The following is a 25,813-nucleotide window of genomic DNA, read 5'->3' on the forward strand; positions in this document are numbered from 1 at the left end:
CCTTTACAGGGAATAATTAACAGCCCTAGTGTCTATCCTTGCAAAACATTTTGGAAAATGTGTGTGTTTTCTTTTTACTAGATATTAGAATATACAGACCAAACAATCAAGTGAACCCTCCCCTTCCAACGTCTCTTTGTGCTAGGATAATGGTAGCTTGGGGTTGCCACAGAGATTAGGGTTTGAAAAGTGAGCATGCTGGCTAATAGCTGTGGCCATAGGCTCGACCCACAGACATAATACAATTGTTCAGGGTTCCAAGTGATTTGCTGAGCATTAGAGCTCTCTGCTGAATGTATTGCATTGTTCATCTGTGACAAAGTCCTTAGGTATTGGCAAATATGTCTGCACAGAGCGAAAGAAAGGTATTTATTCTCTAAACAGCTAGTAGCGGTTAATTGAAATCTGAATTGCAAGATTTACACAAAAGGGTTTACTGACTAAACACTGAATCGCAAAGAACTAAAACAGAACGTTTTAGGCTGAAACAGACAATCCACAATTTATTGCAGTCCATCTCCCTAGTAACAAGTAGACTTGTTGCATTTTTTTAGTCTGTAAAATTTGTTTACTAAACTTTAACCCCTTAAGGACCAAACTTCTAGAATAAAAGGGGATCATGACATGTCATGTGTCCTTAAGGGGTTAAATACCGGTGAATTGGAAACTAAAGATGCAAAATGAAAGCTAAAATAACCAATCTGTGGCTAAAGCTGTGCTGGAGAGTTTTTGACAGAATTTTGCTATTTGGATTTCAGAGTTTAGTGAATAAACCCCTCAATGTGGCCATTCGGTGAGAAATCTGTGCATTTTAGTGATTAAACCTTAGACTGATTTTAAACTGCCATATTTTACTTGCTGGGGACTGTGTTAGTGGGAGGTTTTAGGAGAGAAGGGGGAGGGGTGACAAACAGTTGGACAATCCTAAACAGGTTGGAGAGTTTTTTTTTTTTCTCTCTTTACCACACTGATGGCTGTAGTTTGTCTTTTATTCTGGTTCTCAGGGGAATTTGTTTGAGCCTAGGGATTTGCTTACGTGAAGCAGAAAGTAGGGAGAAGTGTTTATCTTTTATCCTGGATTTTCCAGTTGCTTGTTAAAAGTCCTCCATATTTTTTTTTTTATAATGGCACATTTACTTTGATCTCCTAAACCTTTTGAGGAAATATATATTAAGAAAAGGAATATGTTTATGAATTTCTGAAAGCATATCAGCTCTTGAATTAGACATGCGGTTATTTAATGCAAAAGCAGCTATGCCTACTGGTAAGTACAATTTCTTTGTTTATTTTTTAGACTAAAATGTAGTTTACTGTCCTGTTGTCTGGATGCTTTTACCACTGGTAATAACCTTTCCCTTGTTTAAGAAGGTATAGTAATTGTATTGTAGCTCACTTTGTATTGATCCAGTAAAGACATGGTGTTTACTCCATACATTGTGTATACAGTGTTTGTGGTACATGCCTGCTGCATAGTCTGTGACCAGTCCTGTAAAATCCATAGCTATCTTTAGCAAGAAAGCTTGATATCCTAATTAATATGTAGTATTTAAAAATGACTTAATTTAAGGTGCTAATTACTGAGAAGCACCCTCCTGATCTGCCAGCCAGGATAGTTAATTAGAGAAATCAAACCCTGCAGTGGCAATCTAATTAGAAACCCTTGCAGAAGATTCCATAGAATGCGTATATTCCTTAATCCAAACTGTAGATTCCTAATGATTGTGTTTAACTACTGTACTTAAAGATGCCAATATTGTTTGATGTATATAGCTAATGGATTGTCACTATTAAAGTCCAGTACCTCCCCATTCTTGGATCCCATGCTGATTTTCTCACTTGCTTTAAGTGTGTGTGTGTGTGTGTGTATAAACATGATCTGATCAATTGTATGTCTTCCTGAGCATACTAATGCTGAAATACTGATTTATGATGACTGAGTTACTCTGTGTCCTTCTTGTTTAATAGTTAAATTGGTTACTTGCAGTTTCTACATTTTGAAATTAGACACATTGCTGACTCTTGTGTAGTTATGTTATTCAGCACTAATATTGGCTTCTAGTGTAACTGGTATGCACAACGCTGCATAGCTGGATGAATTATTTATTCCACACCTGTTTATATACACTTTTTAAAATATTTTTTATGTAGGTCAGTTAAAAATTCCATTTGGTTAATTCCCATATTTTTTTCCTCCTAAGCCCCAAAAGTTGTGATGGCTCTTCATGTATCTACTTTTAACATTTTAATCTAAAACATGTTGGCATAGGTTAGCATCACTATTTTCTGCAATACTGTACGCTGGGCTCACAAGACATGTATGTACGTTCAGCAAAATGTGGTTGATTTACAGTTTACCCATTCGAACCTTTTAAGAATGTAATACTTGAGTATGACTTGTCTTATTCGGTTGTGACATCTTTTAGAAGTGAACGCTGCCATTTTGATAGCCATTCAATACATGGTATGTTGGTATATTTGAGACATGGCCTCCAGAACTGGATACACAGTATATTTTATTCAGGGTTCACAGCACAGTTTTAGTTATCTGATAATCCAATATGCACAATGTTACAGCCCTTTTCAATGTCAGAGAGCTGTGTCATGCTTGGAGTTATCATTCAAAAGGTTACGAATATTGAATTAAAACATGTGGAAGGAACTGACCTACAGATCCTTGTTAAAGCAGCTTCGAGTAATTAGTGTCTGTGTGTGTGTTCATTCCCCCCTCAAACTATAGTTCTAAAGGTCTCCCTGCTTTGTACAGGTGGCACTACCTATCAATAAGCTAGTGCAAAAGCAGGGGATATTGTGTAGGTTCTTTACAAAATGAGTGCTATTCTATTTGGTACCCCTGGGTTAAAATGGTGGACTTTCCCCATGAGCAGCTGTATGCTTCAAAATACTATTCATTTGAGAACAACAGTGCAGGTCACAAGCTTTCAAATGCTCCCTCTTTCTCTCCTACCAATCACGGCAGTGCTGACTGAAGTCTATCCATCTTCTTGGAAAAATGCCTTTAACTGTCAGTGAATGTAAGCGATTATCGATAAAGGAAATCACTCAGCCATATAATGTCTTGTTTAAAACATCAATATAGAACAATAAATTGCTATTTAGAGCATTGGGACCAGTGTGCAGCTGGTACTTCATTCCACACTTTTATTGTTGGCTCTCCAGCTGGCCTATAGTATTAATCCTTGGGGTGTCTGTCTCTGGGTTGACAACATGATGTGTTTTGGAAACGGTTTGAAGAGATGCGTATAAAACCCCACAAATAAATTAATTTGGTTCCATTCATGTCATTGAGATTGAAAGCCTTAGTTAGACATTTTTTTTGTCTCTGACTTTCTACAATTGGGGGGGAAACGGAGGGTGATATTCACAGCTAGCAAGAGATCTCAAATATACCTAATATGATGTTTCTCACAAAATACAGTACATTTTTTTTTGTACAATCAAACTTTTTTATGATGGGGGTAGGTAGTGGGTAGGTGGATTCTCATTCAGATTTATGTGGTCTGAGTCACCACACACCTCGTGGTAGACTCTCCAGTCATTTCCAAAGGTCTAGGAATGTTGTCACGTTGGGGTCCAGTTAAGTATTTTAATGTGGCTTCATTCACCTTTCCATGTAATCTAATATGGTACTTGTTGGAGTGTGGTAAGCAGGGTGTTTTTAGTGTTTTTGGAGATAATTTTTCATGAAATACACTTATACTAGTTCTGGCATCAAGACGGGTTTCCGTCAGCTCTGGAACTGGCTCTACGGCTGAATTACCTTATTTTGAAAGAGATCTACATATTACAGGTGAGCTGATCCTAATAAACCTGTAGTTGTATCCATTATAATGCAGAAGGTTTGTACATGAAAAGTTCTGAATAAACTCAGAAATAAAGCAAAATTGTCTATTTTGATATTCCTGTTTACTGCAGTAGTATCTTCAGGTCCCTTGAAGTCTTCATGCTAGGCCTGCAATAAACATGTTAGTTTCCCACTGTGCAGTGTTTGTTGTGAGCTCTGTGATGTTCCCCTAATGTGTTCTTTATTACTGAGCACAATCTTGAATTCACTGATCCCAGTTTAAAACATTTTTATTGATCTATTTGCAAACAACTTAATAGGTTTTTGGCATGTAGTTGAAAACAAATTTCTCTGTTGCAACATCTGCTATTTAAACCTAAAATTTTATGGTCACAGTTTTAGCCTTTTTTGCCTAGAAAGAGAAATTCTTCAGAACAGGTGTCTTTAAGACAGTAGTCATTTGAAAGTCTTCAGTCCTGCATGAAGTTAGTCAAATAACGTGGGTTGAACTCAAACCTAGTTGTTACTGAAATGTAATTTTCTTGGGAACAGCTGTGCTTCTCCACAATGAAGACGTTTAGGCTGTGTTAATAAAATCGAGAGTGAAAGATTGATGATTTTTTTTTTACCAGTGAAATGAGTGACTTGTACTGGAACAGTTGAGTAAGCAATAAATTAAATACAGCATTAGGGACACATTGGGCATGGCAGACTTGCTTGAGTTTTAAATATTTTTTTTATATATTTCCCCCCCAATTATTATTATTTTTAATTAAATCCTATTGATGGCATTCAGCCGACCGTTCAAATATGCATTGTTACTTTGTAAGGTCTTCTACTGTGTGTTAAAAGACGCATGTATCATTTGACAAAGAGGCGTCAATCTTTTTACAAGTTTAAGGATACTTACTTTGTACCTGGTAGAAAAAGTCTTGGTCCTAATGTACTTGAAATTAAAGTTAATAATTTAATAACTATTTTATATTTTTAACATTTCACACACAGTGATTTAACACTGAAAGAGCTGGATTCACCCAGGCTTGTGTTTTAGGACTTTGGCGGAAAGGGCTCTGTCAATTACTCATTGATCAAAATACAAAAAACTCCACTGCCAAAATAAAAAAAATTCTAATCACTTCTTAGTAGAAAAATCTAATCATGCATTTATATTGCGGATATAAAAAAAAATAAACAAACAGAAAAACAGCTTGCATAAGATGCAGTTCTCTTGTCTGCTGTCTTTGAAAGCCCTCTCCGCCAGACCAGCCTTTCTGTGCCTGTCACGGTCTGCCCAATGCAGCTCAATGAGACAGTTGCTCTGGGCAGTTGCTTGTCTCTTGAGGTTAGCTCGATTGAACTAACTAAACCAGGAAGTAACATGACACGCTGCCTGATTCACAGCCGGGGACTGTAACAAGGTTCATTTTTATTGAAAGCTACACTTTTTGTGTACACTTTCTTCACACATAAAGCATTTCAGAAAGCTGAGTTGTCCCGTTAAACATATACCAGTGTTTTGAGCTTCACTTAGTGGGAACTTGCTACATCCTAGTTGGTGGATAATTATCTGTTACAAACCATTCCTCATCCATACTGACAACAAGTGACCTCATGGAATTATCCCAACAGGTTTTCTTGTGGTAGACATAGAGAATATTTCCTTTTTCATTTTGTATCTTCAAAATAATTTTCCAAGTATTAGCTCTGGGATTGAACTTTATGCACTTGCGGTAATAACCTTGCAGCATTAAGCCTGCCCCGCACACTGTGCTGTAAGTTTGGAACACCTGAAACTAAAGTGGTATTATTACAGATTATGCAGTTGAATATTCTTTCTTTCCGTATAACAGGGAACGTGACTAGTGATGTTTGGTCCGCCCCTAAAATCTGCCAAAATCAGACTTTTCAGGACCCCACTTGGATTCTAACCCAGGTCAGTCCCCTCCCTAGCAACGCTCCTGATGGTTACTGTTGGAGATCTAGTTGACATTAACTGCTTTAAGAAATCAGTTTCCACTTCAATTCAGAGTGCTCTTAAAGAGACCTGTTCATCTGTGACCTTTGTGTTTCGGCTGGCCACTCACTTCTGCACAAGTAGATGACACATCTTTGTGAGAAACAAAGGAAATCTATTGAACATTTCATTGTGAGTTGAAAAAAGTGGATCTTTAGCTGTTCATGAATTACAATTCTTGGGAAACGCTTGCAGCCTGCTGTAAAATCAGCAGAAGATATATATAGAATAAAGATACTAGTACCTTCCTCTGCTTACCAGATACTCTGCTATTTTATCAGAAATTGATGACTTATTCTGAATAGGAGAAATCAAGAAGCGTTCCGGGCACAGAAGAACCATGTTTATGCAGACGTGGAGAAGGTTCGATTTAGCCAAAACGTTGTCTCATCCTTTGATCCGCTTTTGTTTGCCCAGTCTGCTTCTTGGTTTCTACTGGATTGCTGGAGTGTCACCACTCTGGTGTGTGTCAGTACATCTGGAACTGTGTATGGCGTTTGAATATGTGCTGTCCTTTTGTCTTTGTTTTACGCTAAACAAGAGGCATAACATCCCTGCTCACCGTGTACTCATGAGTATCACATTTACCCCACAACTTGCTTATGCCTGGATAGCTTTTGGAATGTTTTTTTTATGAAAACTGTCATCCCTTTCAGCTTTGTACTATAATATGAAACATGATTTCATTTCAGGAACACTGCACAGTATGCATCCACCGATTGACAACATATTTTAGTCTTCGAAAAAGCTGCCTGTAGCTTGGAAATAGCAGAATTATGGCTATGTAAGACAGATTCTTTTTTTAAAATTTTTTTTAATACCTTCTATATAAAAATTAAGTTTAACAAAAAAAGTATACATTTTTAGAAATGCTACAGCCTACTTCCACGCTAAAACATCAGATGTGATTCAAGCCGATCATGTAATTTATAAGAACTGAACCCCATTTTAAAAAAGTTTTTTTTTTTTCTTTTGAAACTGTTGTCAAGTGGCAGACTGTGTCCATAGATGTTTGACCATTTAACAAGTACACTGAGCATAAAGAACTTTTTGCTATTTCTTTTCTATGACCAACTCTCCTACTTTTTAACAGTTGGTGTCTTGGTGATACCCAGGACTCAAATTAAAATCCTGATTTTGTTCTCCGCTACAAATGTCTCCTTTATTTTTAGTTAGATTTGTTTGTTAAATTTGACAAATTTAAAATCTAAACCCCAAAATAAAATATTGTATTATCCTTCGTTGGTCTTTATTCAGTAATACAGCTGAATGCGGGTTTTACCAATATTTGCTAGTTAATGACTTAGTCCTCATCCACAATGATGGCATGCAGCATTGATAGGGTCTATCCAGAAATGTAATAAGTGTTAGAAAAGTGGTTTTGTTTGCCTTTTTATTTTCAACAAATACATTGATAAATAATGACTAAAAATATGAATTTCTAAACACCCCAGTTGTAGTACTATTATATCAATATAAAAGACTGCAGTTCTTAAAGTTTTCATAGTATTTATCCTTGTAGCATTGGCATTTAGTTTGTGCTATTACTTGATTGAAGACCCCTATTGCAGTATACTTAAGCAATGAACTGTATTATCTTGGCATATGTTTCTTGTGTTGGAATCCCTGCAGAGTGTGCAAAGAATTGCTTGCTGCATTGCAGGGACTGCAGGGTTTAGAATGCAGCTAAGACACTGCAGTATATTCTACCCATACAATGAGACAATACACAGAGAGATATTCACATGCATTCACAATTTATTATCATGAACCAATACAGCACAACCCGCTTTTGATATAAAACACCAATCTCTCATAGATACACATATTTATCTATATTAAATGGTGACATTCAGTAACAAGTGCTGGGTGAACACAGGAGGGGACATTGTAGCGGAGCGCTAGTCTTAGCAAGGACTCTCCTCCGTTGGTTACTCCAACATACACTCAGGAACAAGTAGAATTCTCCAAGGGAACAGCAAAACATAGTAAATTAATCGAGGAATCTCCCACCACCTCCCACACCAACTGGACGACACTCTGCTCTGGAGGTATAACTGGTTTTAATGGAGCCACACACTGCCTTTTATGTGAGTCCCCATGCAAGAGGTTTCCAATTACATATTCAAGGTGCATTCCCCACAGGACCTGAGAGTAGACTGAGACAAAGTACACAACATAATTACATTAAGTCTCAGGTCTAGGACATGTACAATATTAATCACCCCAAAACATACATTTCCCCAATAGGTACCTCTTTAAGTCCTATATCCATGGATAGCCTGTATCTGAGCACTCAACATATCTGAAAAGAGATTTAGATCCCACGAATGCAACCGAAAACGCCACCGGGGTATAGTTTAGACCGACCGCACACAAGGCGCCTTCCCAAAAAAGTTCCATGAAATCAGGCATTGCACTCGACAACCAAACACCGCTGTCCCTGTTCGTATCTAAAGATGGCTGCCGCCACGTGTTCGCATATACGAACAGCGCCCACCCAGCCGACCGCTTGGAACGTTCATGTAATTTTGGTTTGTGGAGGTGTGAATTAACAAGTGGCACACTCCACATATAGGTGGCCTGCAGTTCGGTACTTCGGTTGTTGAACAAGACAGTGGTAGTAGGCCAGGAGAATGGTACTTACCGAATGGCCAGACGAACAGGGGAAAAAAACATGATAATCCAATAACAGGGGATCTGTCCCACACAGGGACTGAAAGCACAAAACATAGGGAACAAGCGGGGGGGAAAGAGACGGACAGCCTGTAGCAGGAATAAGGGTACTATCCCAAGGCCCATTCCGCTACAGACATTTTTCATACGTTTTTTTTCAGAAGACGCATGTAGGCCTAAGGCCAGCCCTGTCTGACAGAAAACAAATACAGAAGGGGCATATTCACTGGCCCGGAGTCCCTAAAACCTCAAATATGTGTGACTTCCTTTCTAGACCAACTCTCAGTAGACAAATGCTTGGATCATAATCTCAGGAAGGAACTAAAAATATAACCTCTACAGTGTAAAAAGCTTTTTACGGTTTATTAAAAAAGAAGACACTGGTGCACTCACACTTTAAACATTTCAATTTAAACAGGGCAAATTATTATTTTATTATTTGTACAGCACCAGCAAATTCCGTAGCATTGTACAATGGGAAAATACAATGTTGTACATAAAAACTACGTTTACAGCTCACCCATGAACCTTTTCATGTTTCAATGTATTTGAATCTCTATAGGTGTGTTTTTTTTCAAAAAATATTTGTTTTCTTTATAAGAATGTTATGTTCTTTTCATGTTCTGATTTAAAAATATATATTTATAGTGAATTTATGGAGAGTTTAAAACTGGATCCCCTGGCACATCCAGTATAGTACCATTTTTTTCTGATCTATTTGACCTTGGTAACTGTCTAACTCAGGGGTAGTCAACCTTTTTATACCAACCACCCACAAATGCATCTTTCTTGATGGTAACATTTCCTTACCGCCCACCAGTGCTGCAGTAACTCTAAATATTTTTAGCACGAGTATGAAATATTTTTTTTTTTTTAGAAAGGAGGGTTTTTAAAAATAAAAAAGTACTTTAATTTATCTTTTTATTTCTACTTTATGCATGTTTATAATGTTTTTAACGTTATGAAGTTAAATGTGAAAACAATAAAGTAAATTGAAATTACTTTTAACTGGTGATTAATGAGATACTTGAGGCTAATGCTGCGAGACTATTTGATATCCAGTTGGATTTTCGTAAGGAACAAATGAAGATCTCCTCTTTCGGTGATATTCAGACGGTTTCTCTGTTTGCTCATAATATGATTAACAGCACAAAAGCCTGATTCTACAAGATATGTGGTAGGGAAAGGTATTGATAAATTGAATATAATTTTCCACATATTTGGATATAACGCAGGCATTTTTGGTATCCACCACTGCCAAAATTACATTTACTCTCCATCATATTTAAGTTCTAATGGTTCTTCTTGGCAAGTTATATCAACCTCAGTAACATATACTGTAAAAGGATTTATCATCCAGTCATGGACCTTTAAGTTCAAAATATCTTGACATGGTTTTTCCATATCGAGGCATAATTCTTTACTGTTTTTAACTGTTCATAGAGACCAGCCTCATTATTACTTTCAAAAAACTGCAACAAAACGAGACAAGCATGTACCCTTTGAGAGCCATCGAACTTCAGTGTGTAAAAGTAACCTAATAAACTGCTTGTTATTGTCCTGGCAACGCTGTCGAAACATTCTATCACCTTTTGGCATTAGATTTGATCTTATTTACAGCTTTAATTATTATACTTAATGATGAATGGAGACTTGTACGTAAATGTTTTCCTACAAAATGTTGTCTGTGCACAACACAATGAATACACAAAACGTTTGGCACTTCTTCCTTCAAGTAAGCAACAAATCCACGATAGTGGCCTAGCATTGATGGTGCTCCATCAGTAGCACATGCAACAATATTGTTCAAGGGTATATTATTTTTTGCAAAGTATGATTTCACAGCATTAAATATTGCTAATCCTTTTGTATCTGTAATCAGATTGACAATGAATAGCATTTCTTCTTGCAATGTATTGTTTTCATCAAGGTACCGTACATATTTTTTTTGTCAGTCTTTCTTTTATTAAAGGCATATAAAATGGGGTACATAAGAGAAATTGGGGGAAATGTTCGAGTGATTTACAGTATAGGGTTGATACATCAATCAGCAAGATTAAGTTACATTTCCAGAATTGCGATGCCTCATTTTAAAAAAAAAATTTTGTTGTTAAACTTTAGTTTGAAAATACAAGCTATGGATCATAAGATCCGGTTGGTAATATGCTAAATTATTATAGTCAGACATTTGGTAACACATGGGTAGACAGTAAGCTCACAATTTAAAGAAACAGTGGTTAGACAGTAAGTTAAATGTTTTGCCCCGATCTATACATTTTAGCTAGGTACTGTACTGCTCAAGGTGGAGTTAGACTGTTTTTAAATACAGATTCACTTTTTCCTGACATTCAGTAGGCTATACACCCTTTGTATGCTGGCAGTCACTTAAGCGCTAAATAACTAATATATGCTGTAACATCAGGCGCCAATATAGAGACATGAACATGCCCACATGAAGCAAAATTGTCCTGCCCGGAGAATGGAGGGAAGTTTGGGATGTTAAGGCTTGCGCAAGGTATGGCAAGGTAAGGGGTTGCCTAGTGACTGGCCTGGTGCACTTGCTGACCCGGCTATGTATATGTCAGTGTAGTGTCCATCTAGTGTGAATGTCCGCAAATAGGTTACAAGGGGATGTTGACTTGTCCAGTGCCCTCTACTGTGCCGCGAGTCTTAAGTAGGGTTGGTGCCTCAAGCTCGCCCCTCTTGTTGCTGCTCCGGTCTTTCAGCCGATGCCCCTGAGGTGTTCGTTGGTTACTCTTGTACACAATCCGTTGCTAGGAGCAGCGTTGTGCTGTGGGTGTGGGGTGCTTCCCCCGCTATGGGGTTGCCGTGAAGCCGGATGTCTGCTACCTTGCGCCCGCTGTCCTGTGGGGTCCTGGATTTTCTTGGGGGGGTTGTTGCTGTGGGCACCATGAGGTGATAGCGGGTTGTGCCGTTTGCCCTCTGCAGCCCTCTGCTTATGTGGCTGAGATCTTTGGCGTGGTATGTGGCTGCCTAGGGTCCCACTCCGGTGTAGCAGCTTGCGCCTTGTTTTCTTTTGCCAGTGTGGGTGGTGTGTAAGGTTTACACCCCATGTGGCTCCGGGCCCAGTTTGGGGCGTCCTCAGCTGTGCCCTGGTCCGTTGCTCTTTAGGGCGAGGAGCCCTGTCTGATTGTCTTGTTGTGGGTGAGTTCGCTGTGGTACCGCCCGTCGGTGACTTTAGAGGCTGTTGTTCGACCTCCAGGCTGGCCCATTCGCTGGGGGTAAGTCGGTTTGTGCGGGTGTCTGTGACTTGGTCTTTTGACTCTAGTTTGTCAGCAGTCTGTGAGTGAGTACCTGCCTGTATCTGGCCTCCAAGCTGTGCTTGTGTCTGTGGGTTTCGTTGGGGTGCGTCCGCCATTTTGAGAGGCTCTTCTTCCCCATACCTTTGTCGCGGTAAGCCAGCTGGGGCCCGCTTTGTTGCCTGCTGCAGGGGGGTAGGGGACCGGGATGACCCCCACCGGTCTATAGGGGGGGAACGGGGTCCCATGCCGAGAGTAGTTGCGCACTGTGGCCGAGGGAGAGCGGCCGTCTCTCCCGCGATATCCGCGTGCGTCTCGCTTCAGGCTAGGCCGCCGGGCCTATCTGCGGTTCTGTCGGGGTCAGTTGCAGGATTCAGGTGTCAATGTGTGCCCCCTTGGAAGCAGACCGGCCACCGGGTCTCGGTGAGTTACTCTCGGCAGGTAAATTGTTGTATAGGCGATGTTTACAGGCCACGATGTCGGAGCTGTGGGTATACACGTCCGGCCATCTTGGCTGCCAGGCCCCGCCCCTCAGGTACCGTACATATGTCATCAGTAGAGCATTATCTGCAATGACAGACTCGTCCAACTGTATGGAGAATACCTATAAGTTTATTCTCCAAATTAGCCACCATTTCGTCAATGCGTCTCTTTACTGTGTTATCACTAAGGGGCAATGTTTTTAAAACTTCAGGTATATCCTGATGCATTACTGTTGAGAGAAATTCTTTGATAGAGGATGTTATCAAAGTTTCTCCAATATTATGGCTTTTACCACTTTTTGCAATTAATTGTGATATACGATAGGCTGCAGTTAATCCATCCTCATTCTTTGCATGTAATTTTTGAAATGATGCAGCTATTGTTGAACAATTTTGAAATATTTTATAGATTTCTTGAAAATATTCAATGGGTTTATCTTTATCTTGTGAATGCTTTGTAGCAAGATGTTCTCGCAATCAACTTGGCTTCATTGCTTCATTAAATAATGTCTTGTGTCACAGTGAACACACTGGAAGCTGTTTATTTGTAACAGATTCAATGAAACCCATCTTCAGATACTCTAAATATAAGCCACAAGCATATTTCTTTTTTTCAGACATGGGTTCTAAATTTGTTGCACAATTTAACAACTTATTTTACTCTTATCACATTTTGATCTGCATTCCACACAGAGCCCCCCCCCCTTTTCCCTTTTATTACAAACACCAAAAACAACGCTGTATTAGGTGTCAATTTTTATTACGTGTCACCATAAAAAGAAACCCCCCCCTTTTTTTCTTTTTGCTTTTCCTGCCTCCTTCTTCTTTTCCGTCCTTATATTATATCAGGGGTCTCGTTTTCCCTTTCTCTTTATTCTTTCTGTCTCCTTTCCTTTACTTCTTTTCCTTCTTTCTTTTATTTGATAAGATAACAAAACTTAACTTGCCAAAAAATGAGCCACTCTAAACACTGCTTTCTTTCCTCCTTTATTTTATGCCCTTTTTTCTATTTTTCTTCCTTTTTTTTGAATTTTTTTATCTTTTCCTTTTTATCTTTTTTTAATTTTAATTTTAATTCTTTTCTTTTACCTTCTTTATGGCAATGTCCAAAAGTAAGGCTAAACTAGTTAGCCCACTTATTATTAGCCAACAACAATTCTCTCCTTCTCCTGCCTATAACTTTTCTTTCTCCTATTTTACAAGTGCTCTGCTCCACTTCTGCCTGTCCCTGCTATCGTGCATCAGCTCCCACTCCTCCCCTTCCTCTTCCCACATGTTACACTCGCTCGTGTTGGCACGTTCTCTTGTTCGCGCGCATGCACGCGTTCTCTTGTTCCCACACACATTCTTTAGTTTGCGCGGGTTCGTGCGTGTTCGTGCTTTCATGTGCGTTTGTGCACTCGCACCCGCCCGTCTACTCTGTTGATGGAAGGAGGATTCAGGTTGTTGTGCAGCAGAAGCCCCTATCGCCAACCTGGAATCCTGAAACGCCCACTAGTGGGCGGTAGGAAACAGGTTGATGACCCCTGGTCTAACTATTTTAATAAGGTATGTCTACATGTAGTAGGATATGGCAAAAGGACTTGTAGCACCATAACCTTTACAGATCTGGTAAATTAGCACTTTGTTAGCCGTAGCTCTGAAGACTCAGATATCATAGTTCCTGACACTGAGAGCTAGGGATTGATGCCTGAATTGCGAATGCTTTATTAATGAAAACTGCTAAATGTATTTAATGTGTCGGCAACTAAGCATGTATTAAACTTATGGACAGTCTGCGTAGGCAATGAGGAAGTGTGTTTGCAGTCTGAAGTGCCCTCTTGGTAAAATGGACACTTCACAGGATAGTTTCTAAATACCAAATACGTAAAACCTCAACAATGCTTCAGTACCTCTGTGATCTAGTTGCATTAATTAAGTTTGTATTTTTGGATTGGTGGCATGCAGACTCTTTGTATCCTAGGAGACGGCACAAAGATGGATAGCATGACACCTTACTAATGTGGTCTAATAAATTGTGTCTTACACTATTTTCTATATCTGGGGAGGTTTACACTTCTAGAATGCCAAATGATGGCTTCAACCCACTATGGTTGCCAGCTTATTGCCAACATGGAAATCCATTATTTCACACAATAGAATCTCTGAGTTGTAGCCGTCCCTAATGAGTAAATTTTTTCACTTACTGTAAGCGAATAATAATAATGTAAACTATTTTTGGCCATTTGCAGAATTAAGAAGGGTGTTGTTCAGTGAAGTATATTATTTAAGTTTACTCACAGTGGTGCCTATTGTTCTGTCCTGAACTGAATGATGTGATGTTTCATTTAAGGATCTTAACTATTTCTAAAGTCTGAAGTTCCATGTGATGAGAGGAGAGGGTGGAGGGGTTTAAAGCTTTTCTTTGGAAATGAGAAAGCAGGTTATGTGAGTCGGGTTTCAGCTAAAGCCTTTTATCTTTGCATTTTTTTTATTTTATTGTATTTTCAGATATAAAAACTGGCTCACGGTGCACAATATTTTCCAGTAAGTACAGGGACTAAAACCTCCTTTTACTTATCAATGTGCCCAGTGAGGTAATCCTTTCAAACACATACAGTAGGCCAAATTGATTTAACCTTGGTGCAATATACTTGGGTAGATCACAGCAGGTTTCTTTTATGGAGCTAAGTTTTAAGCTGTGGGCTGAGACTGGTTCTTTCACTGTACAAGGCGCATTCTTTTGTGATGAGCTGCAGTCACAGTCCTGATGTCCTCCATCTACATTCAGTAGTGTTTAGTCTTGTTCTGTGAATATTTTTTTTAAATGAAACAGGCATTTGAACTTGCTTATTCATAGCAAGGTATTTGTTTTTAAAGGTTTTTACTTTCTATAAAATGTCACTTAAAGGGACAATCCAATGCTTGATAGCTTTTGGCTTCGTTAAAGTGAACCTGTTATGAAAAAAATTAACGACCCTGAAATCACTCCCGTATACATTGAATACATCATATTTCACAAAGATACATGGTGCTATCCATGTAAAATATTCAGATTTATTCACACTTCCTCTGTTCCAGCGCTGCTTAGTGGGTGTTACTCCTTGTGTAACACCCACCTCCTTGCCATCCTTCCGTCTCCGCTCCTCCTAAAGTCAACTTTGATTCGCCCTGCTAGGGACACATCCCCAAACAGGGCAAATCTAATGAGTGACACTGGCTCCGTTGCCAGAGTCACAGTGTTTGGAATGGTTACTAATATATACTAATGCTCGTAATCTGTTATTGCAAGGCTTTATAGAAATCATATTGAAGAAGTACCCCTTTTTTCTTTGTGATGTCTGCAGCAGAGGGGACTAGCCTGTAGCGTTCGGGAATAACTTATATATATGTTTTTATCTTCATCCAAAACTGCTTGCAAAGTGTTTGACTTCAAATTGAGGGATAGCATCCAGAGCCCTTTAGCACCATAACCACTGCAGTAGTTATGATTGTGCTTGGAGTATCTCTTTTTTTTATGTTTTGCTTTGCCATTTCTCTCCTCGTAAATAGCTTGCAATAGCTTTACTTTAGTAGCATCTTTAGGAATCTTGCTTTTTAATGTATAAGAGAATTGCAAAGCAGAATTTTTAGAGCTTAAACTGAAGTCCTCCTAATGGATCATCTGGATTCTGATGTATTAATCCATTTAGACGGCCCAGAAATAAATGCTAAGCAATCCCATTAGCTCTGTTAGCTGTATGTAGGCCCTTAGAAGCAAGCTGTTTCAAACTATCTGCATGATGAGACTCTTGCTGCCTGTATGAAAAATTACCTTTTATTTCACTGCAATGTGAAAAGGGCCACTCATTGCATTGACTTTTTAGGTGTGGAACAAATCAATTGTACAGGAGTGCCCAGCAACTGAATATATATATATGTCATTGTAGCATGAATTAAAAGGCTTCACATACAACTTATTTATTTATTTATTTTTGTAAAGTGTGTAGCAAAATATTCATATGGGTGGGCCATGTTAACTTTTTATGGAGCAGAAGAACAATGATGGGGTTTGAGAGTCTAATTTCCTTAGGAATATAGCTGAACAATCTAATTCTTTTTTGAATATATAGAAAATTGACAGCTAAGACATTTACAAAGTTGTTTTTTTGGTTTGTTTTTTTAAAGGAGCTAAATATCGACTAATACTGCATGAGATTGTATAAACCTTTTCCAAAACGTTATTTATTTATTTTGATTTTTAAAATTATATTTTTTTCATGTTTTTGGCTAAAAAAAAAAAAAAAACACTTAGAATGGCCATATTAGAACATTGTTTTAATTTGTAAACTCTAGTGCAAGAATTAGATTGTGTAATTAAACTGGTTGATGACGAGCAACAACCTGTCTTATTTCCTGACCTTTTGAGTGCCTGCGCTTGTGTACCAACCCCGTAGCAATGTATTGTACTCAACGGCAAGCTTGCATTAAAAGGACACTATAGGCATCAAAACAACTTTAGCTTAATGAAGCAGTATTTATGTATAGAGCATGCCCCTGCAGTTTCACCGCTTAATTCACTACCATTTAGTAGTTAAATCACTTTTGTTTCAGTTTATGCAGCCTTAGTTAAAAAAAAAACAAAAAACACCCGATGTTAACTTGCTTTAGAAGTTTTTTCTCTCTCTGCAATTTTAACGTTAATCACACACAGGAGGCTTGTGCAGGCTGTAGCACACTATTAAGAGTTAGGGCAATTCTAAATTAAACTGAATTTTACATACTGGTAGGTGTGACTTGTGATATATAACCACGGTGATTTAACTACTAAATGACAGAAAGTTGAGCAGTGAGACTGCAGGGTCATGATCTGTACACAGAAAACTGATATATTAAGCTAAAGTTGTTGTTTTGATACCTATAGTGACCCTTTAAGTATCAGAGCTTCAGAACTCACCTCTGGACATTGAAGCAAAAATGTATTGCATAATTGATACTAGAGCAGATGCAATTGAATAAAGAGGAGAAGAGAGAGGAGTTCTCGAACATATAAATCAAGTTTAAAAATTATATTCTGAAAACGTAATGAAATGGTTAAACCTATTCTTTAAACCTGACTTCTTCCTGCTATTTTACACATTTTTCTGGCACTTTTGGCCATTACCTTCAAATATTTACCTTTCATCTGGTATCACAAGGCACATTTCCCTGTAATACCTCACCTTTTTAATCCGTGCGTGTGACTTTAGCCATGAAATGTAAGATGGTATGTTATGCTGATAATAGCATTTATTTGGTATTCTGCTTCTTATCAGGAGATAAAACATGTATGTCTTTCGTTTATGTGTAATGGCTAAATAAACACAGTTTGGTTTGCATTTAAGTAGCTTGATTACATTGTCTAAACTTCAGTAAATATTACTGAACACATAACATACAGTCCAGAAATAGCAAACATAGCAAGTAGCAATATGTGGGGGAACACAATGATCATTTTTTTTGTTTTGTTTTGTCTTTCAAGTTATTTTTTTTGTGTTTCTTAACTGTATAATACTTAATAGTGGTTTGTTACCAATTTTAAAAGATACATTTATTAGAACAAGGTAATCAATTGCAACAGTAAATATGTTGTCTATATTGCTGTTTTGTTTTAATCTGACAAGCCTGATATATCCCCAAACTGTGATATAATGCATTTACTACATAATTTCCTTGGTAAGAAAGAGGATAAATCTTTTTGTTAATAAAGAAATTTAAGTATTTTTGGGTTTTTCTTTTTTTTTTCTTCTTTTTTCTAGTGGGTGTAGGCACCACACTTAATTTCCATATATGTTTCACCGACAATGATCTTGTTGTTCCATTGTCGTGCAAACATTTTTTTTTTTTCAAATTGATGCACCTTAAATTTGAAACACTAAAAAAAATATTTGGGAACAAGTCATTCACTATAAAACTCTGAACAAATTACTTCTTGTATTCACAAAAAAAATCTAAAGAATCTGTTTATTTTTCTTACTGCGGAAATGTTGTAAATTTGTTAGATTAACATAACATTCATTTTTATATGAGCATTTTTAAATATATAACCTTTTACAAGCTTGTTTTAGTTTAGTTGTCCAAAAACTAATCTGTGTATTTTAAATTCTAGATGAATACCATTTGCCTCTTGATGATCTATCAACTGTAATACAACCTCCAAGTCCCAGGACTAGTGGTGACCTACACTCGGCAAATAGACATTTCCAGTATTGTGGGATAAAGAACATGGAGTTGTCAGACGGTGACAGACCAGTTAGCTTTGGATCTACGTCCTCCTCTACTTCCTCCAGGGATAGTCGCTGCTCTTTTGGAAGTCGAATGACCTTAGCATCAAATAGTCATTTGGGCTTGTTTAACCAGGATAAGGAAGCAGGAGCCATAAAGCTAGAACTTGTTCCTTCCCAACATCTTTCAAACAACGACCTTCACATAAACCAGTATGGAGAGCAGACTCTTGGAAACTCAAGAGAAAAGCAAGCTGCTGAATGTCAGCGTTTGTCGTGGAAAGAATCCAAAGGATCGGCCACAAATGGCGCATTGTCTGAAGAGGTGGAATCTTCAAGTCCAAAGCTCATGTATGTTGATAGAGTGGTCCAAGAAATTCTTCAGACAGAGAGAACCTATGTCCAAGATCTTAAAAGTATTGTTGAGGTAAGGGGCCTGCTTGTGAAAGTAATCTACCAATGTACTTTGAAAGGAAAAATTAGACCCTTGTATTATTTCCTAAAATGAAGGATGGCGGGTCCAGTCTCCTATAACAAAGTTGATCACTGCTTTAATTTTGAATCTTTGAATATTTATAAGTTTATATTGCAGAGTATCTCTTGTACATACAGTGACACCCTATGCTTACCCACTCAGGTGCTAGCGAATCTGTTGATTATGTTAATAGTTATTGACTCTAGCGACTTTGATCTCCCTCCCCCCCACCCCCCAATTATAATTAGTAAGAAGGTTTTTCTCACTAAGGTACATAACCTGATGAGTCTTTAAATGACCATTCCACACCCAAAAGCACTTCAGTACCCTTTCTATGAGAAATCCGCACTTTTATAAATTAACTGGGGAACTCCCACCTGACTGTCAATCAAACAGCCAGGGAGGAATTATTCCTACTTCCATTAGGTCCCCTGAGCTGTCTCGGCTCACACGTGGGGACCAAGTCAGATGCTTTTCAATGAGAAGCCTCTGATTGTTTATTTCTATGTGAAGAGACTGAAAGTCTCTCCTGGGAAAAAGGGGAAGGGGCTTACACAGGATGCAGTCATTAGAACTGTAGGCTTTGTAATCTATTTTAGACTATACTCCCTATGAATACATGCATAAAAATATGCACATATGTATTCATTGGGGTATATCTACTAAACTGCGAGGGTTTTCTGGGGGGTGGGTTGGAAGAGTGGAGTGGTCCTTTAACTCAAAGAGGGCCTCAACCTCATTATCATTATAAATGCCATGTTAACTCTCCCTCTTGCCTCTATTTTCCACCTTAAACCAGAGCACTGCGTTAATTTAAGGTAAACAAAATGTCCCATGTGTTACCATACATATAACCTATATACTTACAAATGTGAGTTATTAATAAAGCACTCCATAATCTGCATAGTATTTTATCTTACTTGTTTTATTTTATTTTACTGTTGACATAAAATGCCTTTTTTATTTTTACTGTAATTGTTCTTGCAAGTACCGTATAATCTTATATATTGCTGAGCCTTTATGCCTGCATATTCTATTATTATACGCTTTTTTTCCCTGACATCTTGTTTATATTAGAAAATGCACTATAATTGCGTTGTCAGGTGTCTTGTAAAGCTATGATCTTTTTCACTTTAAGATATCTCATGTATACTCTTTGCATTTAGCTCAATAAAATGTGAGTAATAAAAAAAAAAAAAATACCAAAAACAATATATTAGGGATATTACTCTGTAAGCTAACAGAATGTGGACATTTACTGTCTCTTCACAGAAAGCTATGGAAATGTATTGGATGCAAATGGCGTGCATGGATACTTTGTCTAAAAATAAAATAATTTAAAACAAATTTTGGACAGGACATGCATGCATGGTTTGTTGCAGTTAAACATGATCAGTTTGACGTTGCAAAATGTACTGCTTTTACCACACTTTATGCAGTAAGTGCTTATGGTTCTTGGAATGTCCTTTAAAATACTGCCTGTGTTTGAATGCAACAACTTCTTTAACTTTTTTTTTCCTTTCCTTTCTTCCCTTAGTCTTTCTTTTCATACATAGTTTTATAGTTTGTTTTTGTTTTATGGTTCTTATTTTGCTGTAGTGTCCTTTTTATGACAACTCTTCAGATAGCATCATTACAAACAGCTGTTTCAGAAAAGGATTGCTATGCACAGCCTATCTTAGATATGTCAGAACCTGCCTTTCATCTGCTTAAACATTCAAAGATTACTCTGTCGATGATTAACTCTGATGTATCCTAGTTTTTAAGTAGTCATTGACAATTTCTCTTTTAACACACCACGATTCATATAGTTAATTAATGTCATGGGTAAACTATACATTAAAGGGTTACTTCAAGCACAGTGATTTGAAGTAGTCATGGTACCTGGTGTTTGTGCAACAAATTGCTATGCAGTTTTAGACATACACAGTTTAAATCCGCTGCTTCCAGAGATGGAGTAACATTGGAGTGTCATAATCCAAACCAGAACAAGATTTTTGTGTGACTAATGTTAATTCTGTGCATGTTGGTTGTCTGGCATCAGCACGCTGACTATAGGTGTCGATGACACAATGCCTCCCCTCAACCTGGTTTACCTTCCCCTCCAGTGAGTAGGAGTGACATCAGCAGATGAGGATTGGGCTTAAGGAAGAAATTGCAGCTGGAACTGGCAACATTTTTTTTTTTTTTTATATTTATTTTTGGTTTTTGTTTTGTTTAAAAAAAATATTACCAAAGTATGCACAGTTAGGGTTATACCAATGTTGGTTATTGCATGTGATGGTGTAAAAAAATGCCATTTCGAACAAAATACCTGGTAGCAGGGCAACTTGGTTGGTTGCAAAATACAGATGAGACCAGTTTAAACCCTTGGGTTCTATCTGTGCTTCCTCTCTTAAGTATATGGTTTATTGTGTAAGCATATCTGAGCAACCAATTAAAAACAATTATAAATCCTTCCCCTGCAGCAGTGGTTCTGAAGCTTTTCAGCGGAAGTACCGGTATACGCCTGAAAAAAAACGGACGTAAGCTTTAGTGGTCAGTACAAAATTGCTACCTCCCAAGGCAAAAATTGGGTTTGCCGGCCCTTCATGTACCAACATTTCCCTTCATTCTCTCTTTCTGTCAGTCTCCCTTTCTCCACGTTTCATTGTTTTCAGTGTTTTTCTATCTGAATCATGCTGCATGTTTCTGTCACCCAGCGTTGCCTATTTCTCGCTATTTCACTGCTAGGTGCTTTCCACTCTGTAATTTCCATCCTCTGATCCTTTGGTAAGATCTTTCTTAGTTCAGATTATATTTACCTGTATATCAAAACCTGTTATAGTCATTTAATCATATACACATTTATTATATTCATATACACATTAGATATATTTATATATACATGTAGGTGTATTGTCAGAACTTAACATGGTTAAAATTACATATTCAGCTTTTTTGCTCTACGGGAAATCTATTTTATTTGGCACTCTTGACTTTCCTCTTTGTTTTCCAGCAGCTTCCTTGTCAGGTGGAGCAAGGGATACATTTATTTTTTATTTTTTTAAATTTGGCTTTTTGTAAAACCGTGAATACAATGTCATATAACTTAAGTGTTGTTTTGTTAAGAACAGAAATCCTTAGGATACAGCTGCTCTGCATGTTTCCCTCTCTTCTCCTGTGAGTTTTAATCTTATACTCGCGGCTGTCCCTGATTTTAGATGTTGAGGTACCCTGCACAAAACTGTAAAATTGACACCCCTCATTGTTGTGCTGTATTTAGAAAGGACATGTCTAAATTATTTTATTTTAAAAAATGTTGTCACACACAGAAGGACATGGCATAAGCTGCTTGTTTAAGGCATTCTGGGAATTAAGTACAGGATGTCTGCATTCTCTGTCTTTGCTTTTTAAATAGTTAACATATATTTTTTTCATCTAACTACTTTTTTGTAGTAAAATAAGCATATAGGCAGGTGTTACAATGACCCTCCAAAGGGTTAACAAGGATTTGGTATTTCCAATACCTACTAACCCGTGCAATTGAGCTTTGGACACAAAAATGAACCTATAAAACTTACTTATTGATGTCCCATGCTGAGTGGAAGGTCTTTTGATTTATGTATTAGACATGTACAATTTGTCTCGGGCCGAATATGAATTCAGACGAATTTCGGGCACTTCCGAATGGCCGAATTAAGGAAGTTCTGAAATTTCCGAATGGCCGAATTGCCGAAGTCCCGAATTTCGGAATGCCGAACCGAAAGTTTTTCCCATGCACATGCCTTTTATTTATTTTTGTCACGCTGCTTCCAAATGTCTTTTGATGAGATAGATCTGGGAGTATCCATTTTAAGGTTCATGGTTATCCAGTGCCAAACTCTATTTAGAAAGTATTTAGTGCTTTGGCCAGACTCACAATTACATTGTTTAGTGGTGAAATACAGAACAGCATGTTATCTTTTATAAGTTTAAGGACTGAAGAAATTGAGAAACTTAAATGAAATATGACAAAACGCCACGCTGCACCAATCCTAAGGTCTCTATAAGACCATCTGATAGAAATAGTCAAGTTTAACTCATTTATTGGGGCAGAAGCACCACATGCAGTATAAATTGTGCCACATATACTAAAAGGCAATATTTTCAGTTGCATGGGTAAAAAGATTGGCATGCCCCAAGACCACTTCATTGAGTCTCTGAGGGCCTATGGAGTCCTTTTAACTACTATCTGCATAAAATAATGTCGCTTTATTAGAAGCAAGCTTTAGCAATAGATGTAGGCTTGACTATTATTGAACCACAAGCAGAAGTGGGATACGGCTGTACAGTCTATATAGGGAACATATAAGGAAAAAAAAAAAAAACAATAGTGTGATACAGTATATACAGTGAAAATGTGCGCTTAAATGGATGCACTCACGAGATAGTAAAGGTAAAACAGCATTCAAGGTGCCTCCCCAGGGAATATGGGGGGATGCTGGTATCCTTCGGTAGTGTCTAGCAGCCAAATGGGACACAGGACTCCAGGTGAGTAATGGTAGAAAATATTTGTAGTTTTATTTTCTTTAAAAGGTGATACAACACCAAGCAGATAAAATATAAAAGTGCAACAGTAGGTCCAACGCGTTTCGTTCAACACAGGAACTTCATCAGGGACCGCACAGTAAAAGAAATCAACAACAGTATTGCAAATTGTAAAAAAATACACATCCTACTCACCCTAACAATAATCACTATAAATAGGGCTAATCCCAATGTCCCATTGGTCCTAAGTGTGGGGGGTGTCCTCCGGGCTGCTCTCCATTGGTCAAGGGATAATATCATCCAGCTGATTCCATTTTCGGCATTTTCAATGCCCAGAAAAACGAGCGCGTTTTTTTCATACGCCGGAACCGGAAGTAGACGTTTTCTTTCACTTCCGCGTTCCACATGCGTTCCACGTGCGTTCCACATGCGTTCCAAGGGCAGTCCGCACATGCTCAGTGGGTATTGCACAACTATCTCAATCGAAAACATCCTAATACATTTAAAAAAGCCCTTAAAAGCTCAAAACATAACTAAAGGTGCAATTAATCTCTAGAAAGAGAAAAAATAAATTAATATATGATATACAAACATAGTTAATTACTTGAGTGAACCTAAACTTGTCATGTGACAAAATTAAACATTAAACATTATACTTCTGGTGTCTGTAGTTCTATGGAAATAACAAACACCTTCTCTGCAAATCCATTTAAAGTGACAGACTCTTCATAAATTTCTATAAACCTCTTCTTTATTGAGGATATTGTCATAATAAACCCCTCTATAGGTTTATTTTAAAGTGACACACACCTTATCTCCAAAAACCTGTTTGAAGTTATAAATTCCTCCGTGAATCAGTAAAGGTGACAAGCACCTATTACAAAATTATCTAAGTGACTCATATCTAATAGGCTAAACGAATAATAAACTAAAAAACCATAACCTATAGATTTTACAAATGTTCCCTGAATATTATTAGTTAAGGACATTATAAATACCTAGTTAGTACACATAACCGTATAATATAAACTACGTTAGTTATTATTATTGTTTCATATATGTTATCTTGATCTGTTTTTTATCTTAATTCTATTCTTTGGTTTCATACATATGCACCAAAAGTAGATCATTCTCATTGTCCCATATCATCAAAAGAAAAAAAGAGAAAGAAAGGAGAAAAAAGGAGAAAAAAGTTATCCCCAGGCCAGAGGGAGTCCACATTAACATGTCCCTAGTAACCTATATGATGATATCCTCAATAAAGAAGAGGTTTATAGAAATTTATGAAGAGTCTGTCACTTTAAATGGATTTGCAGAGAAGGTGTTTGTTATTTCCATAGAACTACAGACACCAGAAGTATAATGTTTAATGTTTAATTTTGTCACATGACAAGTTTAGGTTCACTCAAGTAATTAACTATGTTTGTATATCATATATTAATTTATTTTTTCTCTTTCTAGAGATTAATTGCACCTTTAGTTATGTTTTGAGCTTTTAAGGGCTTTTTTAAATGTATTAGGATGTTTTCGATTGAGATAGTTGTGCAATACCCACTGAGCATGTGCGGACTGCCCTTGGAACGCATGTGGAACGCACGTGGAACGCATGTGGAACGCGGAAGTGAAAGAAAACGTCTACTTCCGGTTCCGGCGTATGAAAAAAACGCGCTCGTTTTTCTGGGCATTGAAAATGCCGAAAATGGAATCAGCTGGATGATATTATCCCTTGACCAATGGAGAGCAGCCCGGAGGACACCCCCCACACTTAGGACCAATGGGACATTGGGATTAGCCCTATTTATAGTGATTATTGTTAGGGTGAGTAGGATGTGTATTTTTTTACAATTTGCAACACTGTTGTTGATTTCTTTTACTGTGCGGTCCCTGATGAAGTTCCTGTGTTGAACGAAACGCGTTGGACCTACTGTTGGACTTTTATATTTTATCTGCTTGGTGTTGTATCACCTTTTAAAGAAAATAAAACTACAAATATTTTCTACCATTACTCACCTGGAGTCCTGTGTCCCATTTGGCTGCTAGACACTACCGAAGGATACCAGCATCCCCCCATATTCCCTGGGGAGGCACCTTGAATGCTGTTTTACCTTTACTATCTCGTGAGTGCATCCATTTAAGCGCACATTTTCACTGTATATACTGTATCACACTATTGTTTTTTTTTTTTCCTTATATGTTCCCTATATAGACTGTACAGCCGTATCCCACTTCTGCTTGTGGTTCTATACATATATATGATCGTTTTGTGGTGGATAACGATCTTGGGAGGCTACAGACTAATTGAAGTTAAGTAATCGTTATTTAACACACAACAATGTAGTTGTTTTGTTTTTCTGTTTGACTATTATTGACCTGA

The 25,813-nt window shown here is 37.7% G+C and overlaps 1 protein-coding gene across 2 annotated transcripts in view; it reads left to right on the top strand.

Annotated features, from left to right (window-relative positions):
* PLEKHG1 (pleckstrin homology and RhoGEF domain containing G1) overlaps window positions 1-25,813 on the top strand; it is a 281,660-nt gene that overhangs the window by 198,165 nt on the left and 57,682 nt on the right. Inside the window, exons 1-2 of one of the 2 annotated variants that reach the window (XM_063443093.1) lie at window positions 981-1,264; window positions 18,341-18,882. In XM_063443093.1, coding sequence (XP_063299163.1) covers window positions 1,228-1,264; window positions 18,341-18,882 — 579 coding nt within the window. In that variant the 5' untranslated portion in view covers window positions 981-1,227. Of the gene's footprint in view, window positions 1-980; window positions 1,265-18,340; window positions 18,883-25,813 lie in introns of those variants that run through there. The other variant, XM_063443092.1, reaches the window with a different exon arrangement.

The sequence above is a fragment of the Pelobates fuscus genome, chromosome 2, assembly GCF_036172605.1.
Source record: "Pelobates fuscus isolate aPelFus1 chromosome 2, aPelFus1.pri, whole genome shotgun sequence".
NCBI lineage: Eukaryota > Metazoa > Chordata > Amphibia > Anura > Pelobatidae > Pelobates > Pelobates fuscus.